The sequence below is a fragment of the Vanacampus margaritifer genome, chromosome 11 (genome assembly GCF_051991255.1).
Source record: "Vanacampus margaritifer isolate UIUO_Vmar chromosome 11, RoL_Vmar_1.0, whole genome shotgun sequence".
Lineage (NCBI taxonomy): Eukaryota > Metazoa > Chordata > Actinopteri > Syngnathiformes > Syngnathidae > Vanacampus > Vanacampus margaritifer.
Genome location: NC_135442.1, coordinates 14,491,465 through 14,503,884, shown reverse-complemented (window position 1 = coordinate 14,503,884; position 12,420 = coordinate 14,491,465). Strand labels below are relative to the sequence as shown.

Genomic DNA, 12,420 nt, shown 5'->3' with positions numbered 1-12,420 from the left:
AATCAACATTCTCACTATCCGAAAGAAAACGAACACGCGAAGAAAAATATTATTTTCTTCAACACCTACTTGAAGTGTCCCAGTTCCGCCCTCATTTGCCCCAAGTGTTTGGGGCAAATGTAAACAACAAAAAATGGCTGATTCCAATGAATTATTTGTTGTTCTGGTTAACGCAGGCATTCCAAATCACATTGTGTGATGTGAACATATGTCTTGTATTTTCATTTGCCTCGAACGCTTTGAGGTCGGAACTAACACAATCCAAGTGGGATAAATCTGATTTCCAACTTCCCCGAATGCAACATTTATCCTCAGTGAAAGGACGCTCTCCGCTCATGGAAAAGCATTGGACTTTGAGTCGCTGTAATTTGATTTGAAAATGTGATCAAATGTTGTTTGACTACTATAACAACATGCCTGGTTTGTATGCTAGACACAGGCAAAAGCAATACAATACCAGGCTGTACCGTGGAAATGAAGCGGAAATATAAGAAATGCCCCAGATGTTTGGAATTGTCAATACCTCGTTGGTAAGGGGGAGTGCAATTTTCAGTACATTAATTTTTCATGAGCGCTTTATTTTTGAGAACCTAATGGAGCAGTTACATAAAAGATGTTTTTTCTCAAATGGAGGTACGTGAGATTTAAAAATAAATTTAGAAAGTAGCATCTAGGCAAAATGCCTTAAAAAATTATTAATTTGTGTAAATATTGCAGTAAAATATAAGTTAACTCATTCACTGCCATCGACGGCTATAGACGTCAAAAATTCATTTGAACTATTTCGATTAGTTTAACATTTTCCCCACTTTTGTTAACAAGAGTATGAATACCTAGAATTTTTTAAAATTGTATTAGAACAGATATACAATTTGTGATAAATTGTGAGTTAACTAGTAAGGTCATGCGATTAATTACGATTAAAAATTGTAATCGCCTGACGCCCCTAATTTTTAATAATCTTTAATTTTTTTTAAAAAAAAAAGATTATTAAAAAAAATAAAGAAAAATAAAGAAAAGATTATTAAAAATTAGGGGCATCAGGTGATTAAAATTTGTAATCGTAATTAATCGCATGACTTTACTACAAACTCACGATTAATCACAAATTTTATATCTGTTCTAAATGTACAAAAAAAATAAAAATTCTAGGCTTTCATACTCATTAACAAAAATGGAAAAAAAATGTTAAACTAATAGAAATAGTTCATATTAATTTTTGACGTCTATTGCTGTCAATGGCAGTGAATGAGTTAATAATAATTTAACTTCATAAAATAAATGTTGCTTATTTTCATTGTCTCCCCATAGCACAATGGCTCGACACAACTTAGCATCACCTGTCCGTCATTTCAAAACTTTATTATCATTATTTTTTGAACAAATCAAACACTTTTACAAATTGACTAAGAACCCAAAAGAGGACAGTTAATGGCGATAATGTTATGTGCGCAAATCTGTATAATTAATATATTTCGATTTCACAAAAGTTTTTTTTAACGCTTTATTGATCAACGTGCACAGTCAACAACATGCATCGCAAAAGTCACATTAAAGTAGTGCAAGTCCAAACCAACAATATTAATAATGCAACAAATAGGCAGCTCGATTTCCAAAAAGTTCAAGAAAAAAACCCACCTCTAATGTTCCGCCCGCATTAGTTTCACAAACTCCCAAATCGAGCGCACTCTTGCTCCATCTTAAATCTCGCTGCTTATGCGTTCTTTGGATAGGTGCCTCCAACCAGGGGACCAGCGCCCCCCAGAGGCCTGCAACAACCGATGCAGCGGATGTGCGAACCAGTCCTGCTGTGTCCTCTTCCTCGTCCGCATCAGCAGCAGCTGCTACCGTACTTCCCTCTTCCGGCACATCATCAGTCGGAGAGGTCAGCAGAGTCATCCTCAGGGTTGCAGAGACAGACGACTCCCACTGCAGGGACCACGGCACCCGCCGTGTCGGAAACGGCGCTGTCCGGTAAGTGTCCCCCTGGCGTGTGTATATTATAAAAGGTGACATTTTATAGAAGAAATACTCTTTGATTGTTCATAGTTGAGAGTGCTAACTGGCCATATGGGTGAAATTATATAGCTAAAATACCATCGATGCCAGAAAATGTACCTTTAAACGGTGTGCAAAGTTGACATTTTGATGTTGGCCCCTCTCATGACTATAAAAAATAGTTTGATGAAGCATTGAAACACAGGATAACTGTCTTAATTTGTAGAAAAATATCATATGTCTCTTTTTAATGTTTGAGTAGTCTACATGGGTGTGGGCGCGTGTAGCCTTTCTTCGCAAGCAGCAGTTCCTCTCCTTCAGCATCATGTCCTCCACTTCCTCTCCTCCCCTCCATAATATCCACCCTTTCTCCCTCCGCCCCTCCGTCAGAGTACGGCCCTCATCGGCTGCCCATAAGTTTAGTGTGTAGGCGTTTGCAGCGGTTACTTCGCCTGGCCGACCCCCCCCAGGACAGGGGCGGCGAGCGGCCCCTTCTTCTGCCTCCTCCTCCTCTTCTTCCTCTGTACCCCCAGAAAGACTGGAAGCCACTGCTGCTCCTGAGACGCAACCCCATTCAGGTTACCCTCACCCCAACCCCCTTCGTGTCTTTTTTTTTCTTTTTTGCCTGCCCCCCGCCCCCTCCTCTCCTTGCCATCTTACCCTTGACATGCTTGTGTAAAGCCAGTTAGGCTCCACAATGACCACTAATCCCACTGTGATCGCCCCTCCATTCACAGAAATACCACCATGTGCTTATTAACATGCCACTAGCCTCTTTTACGTAGATGTCAATTTCATTCATTCACCATAACAGGACGGTCAAAGAGTGTGTGGAACTTCACACCCATGTCCCGCCATTATGGGATATACCATTTACAGTATGACTCTAATATTGAACAAAAAGGAGGCCCGTTGGCGGGACAACTTGGTCACCCCTTAAGTTGTGACCCACAAGAGGGCAGAAAAATCTATTTCCAAAAGTTTCACTTCAACTCGTCACCATGGCCACAATCTTTGCTCACTAGGCATCAAATTCTCACATTTTGTAGTGACAAGTCTCTTCTTTCAGACAAACTAACTTTTATTTGGCTAAGGTGTCATTTAGTACCTTTATTTTCACTTTAAGCGAGGAGAAGTCGGACTAACTCGCCTATCTTTTCCATGTTAAATTCGCCTCTTTTTTCCTCTTTATTTTGGATAAATCATAAGTTTTCAACCTGCTCTCATTTGGTCATTTTTCATCCGATTAAAAAAATTAGAACATGCTCGTGTTCCCCAAACCCTGGCCGTTCTAACGAGCCATTTTTTGAACCATTAAGTCGTGAGAGGCTTTTGTTCCAGGTGTGCGTCTCTCATACAATATCAATGGAATATGGGTGCGTGACGTCTCCAAGTCAAATGTGTGTGCGTGAAAGTGCATTTTTCTTAAAGGGACAGTGAGATACTTTTAGTTGATGTTGATTATGGTTAACTTCCACATTTTTTGACCGATTCGTCCTTTAAATTTTAAACTGTTCAGCTCATTTACATTTTTTTATGGACAGTAAGATACTTTTAGTTGATGTTGATTATGGTTAACTTCCACATTTCTTGACCGATTCCAGTCGTTTAAATTTTAAACTGTTCAGCTCATTTACAAGAGTCAGCAGTCCCATTCAAAATTTCCGCGGGAATTTTTCTAGTTATTATTATTAGGCTACAAGGCTTTGAAATGACGTCACACAGGTCTTCAAGGCTTTGAAATGACGTCGCACAGGGTCCCGCAAAGCTTTTTCCCCCCTTGTTTCGTCTGCTTGTGACGTGGTATCATTGTGATCTGGGGACAAGAGGGCGGAGGGAGGTGCGACGCAGTTGACTCGGTGATCCCCTGCTGCTAAGTGTGCCCCTGCTGTTAGTTTCCGTCCAGTGGAAGTTCCGAACATGAGGATTCATGCAGTGACTTTCCTTGTTACCTTTGTCCTTTGGTGGACTTGTTCAGGTGAGAGTGTACTTACTTAATTAACTTTGGATGAAAAATAACCCCCACCCACCACCCCCGCCGCAATACTTTGTCCAAAAGTCTAATGAAGTTATATTCTTTTAATTCCGAGTTCAACTCTTATCGAGGTTTTCCTTTAAAAAATGTCATTGCACTCATTGTGAGCTCTTGAGACTTTTTTTTAAATGGCAAAGGACTATCAAAAAAATAACAGCAATTTAGAATTTTATGGGAATAAAAAAATCATACTGTGCACTTCAAGGCGCCCGAGTCGCCACGGAGACGCAACAAGTAGGCCTACGCCACAACGCTCGGCTTGTATGCACTTTTCCTATGTTTTTTTTTATCTTAAATGAGAGCCGTGCGTGCACAACCCCACCAAGTGTTTCTTTGTAGTAACTTTACGTGTTTAGTTGTGCATTTATAAGGCTGGGAAGCGCTGGGAGCACGCTACTTTGGCGACAGTTATTAGATCTCTAAATTGCGATTTTCAACCGAACACACCGTCACAGTTCGAGTCTTTTAATACACTGTAAACAAAAACAAACAAAAAAGGTGTTTGCTCAATTTGAAAGATAGAATGAACAATATTCAGTCGGTGTTTGTAACTTTTCTCTCCTTAGCTAGATAATGCTTGACATGTCGGCTATAGCGGAATTGAAATACCGGAACTATAAAATATACATGTCAGCTGCTACATCTTTGTTTAGATTTTATCCAACATTAATTATTAATTAATTAAATGTTTTAGTCCCTGTCACCCCCCCCCCCCCCCCCCCAGTTCTAAAATCCCATCTGCGCCACTATACGTAGGCCCTGCCTGATGGATCGGGGACGTATACTGTAGGCCTATTAGAAGTGTCTGCGCCCCATGTGACCTTAATTGTCCTATAGCGCCCCCTAAGGACACCACTTGGAATGGCAGAGACGTTCATTGCTATGTTACATGACAAGCCCCTGGACTAGCTATCATTTTTACTGTATATGCAATGAATGCGGTCATGTGTGGTGGATTTTGGTGTGTTTCTCATCTTGTTGTTTTTCCAGTGCTCTCCCAATGTCCGACCAACTGGCGGCGCTACAAGGAACACTGTTACTATTTCTCAAAGGACTATCAGAGTTGGCAAAGAGCTCTACACAGCTGTTACTCCAAGGGAGGCCTCCTGGCCAGCATTTGGGACAGAAATGAGCAGGTGACGCTCTCTCTCTCTCTCTCTCTCTCTCTATTTCACTCTTTCCATCTATCTCTATTTCTCTCTTTCTCTCTCTATTTCTCTTTCTATTTCTCTCTCTCTCTTTCTATTTATCTATATTTTTCTCTTTCTCTATTTCTCACTCTCCATATTTCTCTTTTTCCTTCTCTCTCTTTTTCAATTTCTCTCTCTCTATTTCTCTCTATTTCTCTTTGTCTCTCTTTCTATTTATCTCTCTATATTTTTTCTATTTCTCTGTTTCTCACTCTCTCTATTTCTCTATTTTTCCTTCTCTCTCTTTCTATTTCTATTTCTCTCTATTTCTTTCTCTCTATTTATCTCTCTATTTCTCCCTTTCTATTTCTCTCTTTCTCTCTCTTTCTATTTATATCTCTCTATTTCTCTATATTTTTCTCAATTTCTCTCTCTATTTCTCACTCTCTATTTTTCCTCCTCTCTTTCTATTTCTATTTCTCTCTCTAGTTCTCACTCTCTATTTCTCTATTTTTTCTCCTCTTTCTATTTCTCTCTTTTTCTCTCTATCTTTCTTTTTATTCCTCTCTCCATTTCGCTCTCTCTTTCTTGCTCTCTTATTTCTTTATTTTTTTCTCTCTCTCTTTCTATTTCTCTCTTTATCTCTACTTCTCAATCTCTATCTCTCTATTTCTCTCTCTCAATCTTTATCAATTGCACTCTCTCTCTCTTTCTGTCTCTCTATTTCTCTCTTTCTCTCTATTGCTCTCTATGTATATATTTCTCTCTCTATATATTTCTCTCTCTTCATTTCTCTCTATTTCTCAATCTTTTATCAATCGCTCTCTCTCTATTTCTCTCTTATGCTCTCTTTCTCACTCTCTGTCTCTCTATTTCTCTCTATATATATTTCTCTCTATCGCTCAATCTCTTTCACTCTCTTTATATTTCTCTCTCTCTCTTTCACTCCCTCTCGATTTCTCTATTGCTTTCTCTCTCGCTATTTCTCTCTCTCTATTTCTCTCTCTATCTCTCAGTCTTTCTTTATCAATCGCTCTCTCTATTTCTCTCTTACGCTCTCTCTATTTCTCTCTCTATTTCTCAATCTTTATCAATCGCTCTCTATTTCTTTCTCTCTCTCTGTTTCTCTATTTCTCTTTCGATTTCCCTCTCTATTTTTCTCTCTATATATTTCTCTCCATTTCTCTCTCTCAATCTTGATCAATCTCTCTGTATTGTATCTCTCATTCTCTCGCTCCCTTTTGCTCCCGCTCTTTCATTTTCATAACTTGAAAACGGACACTGTTTTGCGTTGATTCAAAAATCAGCTCATTGGCCGTGGCGGTAGTGTTCGCCCTGAGGCTGGGAGGTCGTGGGTTCAATCCCCGGCCGGGTCATACCAAAGACAATAAGAACGGAACCCAATGCCGCCCGGCTTGACACTCAGCATTAAGGTTTGGAATTGGGGGCTTAGAACACCAAATGATTCCCAAGCGCAGCCCCTGCGGCTCACCGCTCCCTGGGTCAAATGCGGAGAAGGAATTCCGCCCCACTTAGTTGGGTGTGACAATCAGTGGTACTTTAACTTTAAAAAAAGGCTAGCTCCGAGATGGTTCTGAAAAGCGGTTCCATCGTAAACGCTTGTGCCCCAAAAAGTCTTGGAAATGCGTCCACGCAGGGCCAAGCAAGGAACCGGGCTAATGGAAACGTTTCTTTACTCTCTCTACCATTCTTGCAGAACTGGGTGCGTTCACAATTTCCCAGGAACGCTATCTGGATCGGCCTGTGGCGTGCTTATCAGTATAACTCAGAGTGGAAGTGGGTTGATGGAACGCTTTACTTTCAAGTAGTGTCGTAAGTGCCATTTCTTTACTCAGTGCTTGGAGCAGGAAAAATCTCTGTGCCTGAAATCCGCTCTGGGAGGTTGGGGGCCACCAATTTATAAATCCCTTGTGTGAAAGCTTGTTGCCTGTTTCAGGCAATGGGGTCCTGGTCCGCTGCACGAAAAACCTAGTAGCGGATACTGCACTGTGATAACGCAAAGTGGTTGGTACACCAAGGACTGCGACAGGTACCTGGCCTACATCTGCAAGCGCCCTGTGGGTGAGTCCACACTTTGTTGATTTGTGGCTGCATTACCTTAGCGTGTCGCTACGACAATGCGGTTAGTAATGTGACGTCCCAGCAAAATTGGACTCGTTCTTTTTGCATGGAACTTTCTTTTCCAGGTGAGGAGATTGAGACGGGATTCCTGGTCCAATCCAATCCAAATCCATGTGTTGCCACATTGACATTGAGAAAGTGATTATAAAGTAACTTAGTTACTTTGCTAATTACTTGTTACTTTCATAGTAACATTCGGGAAAAAACACACCGGGTTTTGTCAATTAATTGGAAGTGCAGTTTTGAAAATGGCATTTAGGAACAAAATTAGTTTTTGTTAAAAATGAAATAGACAACCTTAGTTTTAAACATGCAATATTTGGCATCAAGCACACGATCACTTACTTGTTAACGCATTCACTGCCATTGACGGCTATATACGTCCAAAATTCATTTGAACTATTTCTATTAGTTTTTTTCCACTTGCTAACAAGAGTATGAAAACCTAGATCTTTTTTTTTTGTACATTCAGAACAGATATAAAATTTGTGATTATTCGTTAGTTAACTAGTGAAGTCATGTGATTAATTACAATTTAAAAAAATGTATCACCTGACGCCCCTAATTTAAAAAAAAAGTATTAAAAATAACGGGCGTTAGACGATTAAAATCTTTATTCGAAATTAATCGCATGACTTCAATAGTTGACTCAAGATTAATCACAAATTTTATATCTGTTATAAATATACAACAAAAATAAATTCTAGGTTTTCATAAAAAATGAAATGAAATGGGAAAAAAAAGTTAAATAGAAAAAGTTCACATGAATTTTTGACGTCTATAGTCGTCAATGGCAGTGAATGAGTTCATTTAGCTTTGAATGTTTATTTATAGCTTACTTTGGAAGCATGACTTCTTCATGCACAGATGATTACTTAGTAATTGCCAGAGTTCTTTTTAAGTCAGTCATACAGCTGATGGCAACCAGACTCCGGTATTTTTTCAAATGACTTATGCCATCATGCTCAAAAAGTAAGAGTGGCGCTAGCGACCCTGAAAGAAAAGGCAGACGTCCTGTGTCTTCAGAAGACGCATGACAAACAACGTTTGCATGTCTGCTAATGTGCACTGTCCTTTCAAATGGATTTCTTTTTTCTCTGCAGACGAGACCCCATCCCTTGCCTGTCCGAAATGTCCTGATCTTACATGCCCCGCTCTTCCTAATCTTACCTGTCCCGCCCTCCCGAAATGTCCTGATCTTACATGCCCCGCTCTTCCTAATCTTACCTGTCCCGCCCTCCCCACCTCCCACCCTCCCCACTACCCACTGACGTCGACCACCGCTCCGCCGACCAATCGGGAGCCCGAGATCTGCACGAGCTCGGCCAGTGGGATGGCGTGTTCCTCTCACAACGTCACATGCTCGTGCATGCTCCCCGTGCTTGCCAACTTGGTGAGTTAATGGTTTTTGCTGTGAATGCTGAATAGCATTATAAGCTAAATGATTAAAATTCCATTTTTTTCTCAATTGTGCGTGTACAGAAAGACGGATTCAGAGGTGCGCTCGATGACGGTCTCAGCGTGAACCGCAGCATCGTCATCAGAGGACGAGCCTATCCCAAAGCAGAGACGTAATAGGCCACGCCCTGCCCCAAGGTCAAGAAGCCCGTTACCACGACGACTTTGTGTGTTTGCGCGGCAGGCTCATCGTCGACCTGCTGAGCCCCGATGACGACGCGATAGCGCTCCACCTGAGGTTCAACTTTGAAAGCAGAACCGTCGTGCTCAACTCCAGGGTGGACGGCTCGTGGGGTAAAGAGAGGCTGGAGAACTTTCCAGAGCAACGCCCCTTTGGCCCCGGACTCGACTTCAAGGTCACACCACTTGATCTTGATCTGGTCACACTTGGAAGTGTTTTTCTTTTGAAGCTTTTTCTGTAGTGCGCATCTATGATGAGGCCTAGCATCCGTAAAATCCAAAATATCAATCCAATATGAGCAAAAATTGAAGTGGGCGCAAGTAGAGATGTCCACATGTGAAAATGCACCTGTAGAAACTACATTTACTGATTGAGTACTTATTGACCTTCTGATTTGTCCTCATCCAGATTGTCATCTGGTGTGACGCTGACACTTTTCGCCTGACCTTTAACGACATCCACCAGATGGATCACAAATATCAAATTCAAGACCTGCGAAGCATCAAGTGGTTGGAGGTGTGGTCTGCGTTGCTGACTAGTATCCAGCTGATGTGACGTCACCGTCCGAATGCCGCTTCCTGTCTGGATGGCCACTTTGTGGACGCCAATCAGCAATTAGTTTAATTCTAGTACTCATTACTGCCACCTTTTGTTGTTCTCCACTGTTTAGCTTAGCGATGCAACAATGAAATGTAACTGTACAATTTCATGTCATGGAGGCCACACTACGGATTGTGGTATAAAAAAATGTGTGGAATATTAAGTGCCAGGGATGTGAAATATGAAGAGATAAGAAGTGTTTTGAAGTGATAAAATGAAGTGAACAATAAAAGTGAATAATTAAAGTGAACATTTCAGTGCGGTTGCAGCACCCTCTGGTGGCTCATTTGTCATTACGTGCCTCTAAAAAGCGTTATCAGTGCTTGTAGGTGTTCACATTTGGTGTGTGTACTGAAGGTATTATTTGATTACTATATTAAGTGTAATCTTTGCGTGTTCAAAAATAATTGAAAAATGAGATCTGATGAAGAAGCTTCTTTTGCAAAAGATTTATTTTAGGAGCTCCTAAAAGACACAAGACATGCTTACATTCAAAGGTGATGTTAAGCCTCGAGTGTGTCCATATGAAAAACACAGTCGCTTTATAGATGAAAAAAGCATACTCCTCCTCTGAGGCTGGACAAAGGGTTAGCAATTATAATAGACAAGTGATTTATTGACATGTTTACTCCAGTTTCGTCCAAAGCCGGAAATATATGATTAGACAGGTATGCGACCTAGACTCCCTCAGACCCAGTGTTATCAACTTGAGAACATGCCTCCCATGTGCATTCCTATCTCACCAGCTGGAAGGGAGTGAAAAGTGTTATTCATTACACTACAGTTATAGGTCCAATATATTTCACACAAACATTATCAGTTATATGGCATCTATATACTATAAGTAGATTCATAAACAGTAAAAATATGCATAGAAAATGTTAAATGTCTTCAGTCCCTCAATGAACAAAATATATTTGTTCAAAATAAAGACATTAAATCCCTTAGAAATAGTCTAGAGAAAAATTCCAGCCGGATCTTCATCTGATGTCGCCACCGCGGTCATAGCTTTAGAAGTTACAGATTCTACCATCATATAAGACGACTTGTTTTGTACATCTTGCTTTTCAATGGCTGTGGCAATAAGCCGCGTGCACAACGATCTCAAACCAGGAATACAGCAACAACCGCAAGTTGTCAAAAAAGCTGAAACCAAATTTTTATATCTTCCAAAAGCATCCATCCAGTTATCCAAATTGACGTATCGATACCGGACTGCTCTTTCATTTTTTTTTTTAAGTGTTTGAAGTCCCTCAATGGCATTGGTTAAACTTCCATCCGGTGCAGTGTAATTAGGAATAAAAGTACAACATTGTTCTGCGAACATTGAACAAACACCACCCCTTTCTGCAAGTAACATATCAAGGGCTATATGATTCTGATTTAGTCCTTTTAGGTTGTTCTGTCTTACTCATAGTTTTATCAATGCAAATTTAAATTGGAAAATAGGGATCAGTTCCAGAGAACCATGCCCACAGCATTAGGCCATAACAAAAGGTGTTATTTATGGTTACATTAGGTGGCCGGATATTACCTTCAGGAAGAACAAAAGTTAATTCGAATTGATGTCCCATTCTTCTCAATGTTACTCTCTTGCTAAAAAAAAAAAAAACTGCCTCACCACTGGACGGCCAGTATCGGCCACTTTGGGTGGTAATGAAGGTGCTCCAGTCCAGTCGTAAAACACTACCTGTCAAATACCACCAGTACTTGAGCCAAAGGCCCCCCTTCGTCGGCCCCCCACTACTAAATCCCTTCAAAGATTTAATGGGGAGTTTGACAGATGTGTTTGTGTTAGGAGCAACGGTCAGGACAATTGAGTTATTATACGCCCAGTTCATTATCCATTGGAATTTGGGTAGAAATAACATTTCTTTTACCGGTGTGTTGTATTCAAACTCACGTCAAGGGGTTTCATGAAAAACCAAAATGGCACAACAATTAACAAGAGAAAAATCGTCACAATGCAGCAATTAGTAGCAGAGTTCTTCATCGAAGCCATCTTGAGAAGAAGTTCTTTTGTCAAAGGAGAAGGATGTTTGTCAGTCGCTGGTTGATTTTTTTTTTTGGAGGCGTTGTCAGCCTTTTTCCGAACCCTGGCTCACTGCCAGAGATCGCAGGAAAGGTCACGGGACTTCATTCCCAGTGTGACTCTATCCTTGTGAATTGATGAAAAAGGGGCATGTGACTCAAATCACCATTGAGTGATTTCTCCTTCAAACAGCAGATTGACACTTGGTCAGCTTTGCCCATGGAAAAGGCACTACAATGAATCTCCTTCCAGGACCTCCTACGCTGCAGCTTCCCTCCTTGGACAGCTTGTCAGGTAGACACTGGAAACGGCGTGGTGGGGCTCGGTGAGATGGCTCCAACTGGTGTGGGCGGAGATTATCAGATGGTTGCCCTTGGTGGCATTGTTGAACCAGAAACAGCCGGCCTTGTAGATGAGAGATGATACCAAGTATCTCCTTTCCGATACAAGCGCACCGCACAGGATGTACGCTCCTTGACCTTAAATGGACCTAGCCAATGAGGACAAGACCATTTCGGTTTAGTTACTTTCAACCACACATATTCACAATCATTTATTTTTGAAGGAACTTCTGGTTAGTTGTCTGTTAGCTTAGAGAATGTAGACACTATCTCTTTAATTACCGGGGGCCTCTCAACGTGTGACTCCCCAGCGGAACATTGGGGCGGGAAACAGCCTGTTTTTATGACCCTCAAAAGGAGTCCAACCTTTTTATATCTTATGAAGTTTTTGTTTTTTCAAATGGGTTCGCCTAATCCAATATTCCTAAGAAGCCCTTATAATAGTAGATAATGATTAATCAAATATTTTACCATGATATTTACTGTTGTAGATTTAGCATAAA

General features: G+C 40.8%; 1 protein-coding gene across 1 annotated transcript; it reads left to right on the top strand.

Annotated features, from left to right (window-relative positions):
* The first annotated feature begins 3,779 nt into the window (after window positions 1–3,779).
* On the top strand, window positions 3,780–9,794 carry LOC144060834 (uncharacterized). The gene is made up of 8 exons (XM_077580705.1): window positions 3,780–3,976; window positions 5,024–5,169; window positions 6,881–6,996; window positions 7,121–7,245; window positions 8,409–8,698; window positions 8,788–8,876; window positions 8,948–9,119; window positions 9,353–9,794. Exons 1-8 carry the CDS (start codon window positions 3,919–3,921, stop codon window positions 9,497–9,499), a joined length of 1,143 nt encoding a protein of 380 aa, XP_077436831.1. The 5' UTR covers window positions 3,780–3,918; the 3' UTR covers window positions 9,500–9,794.
* The last annotated feature ends 2,626 nt before the right edge of the window (window positions 9,795–12,420 follow it).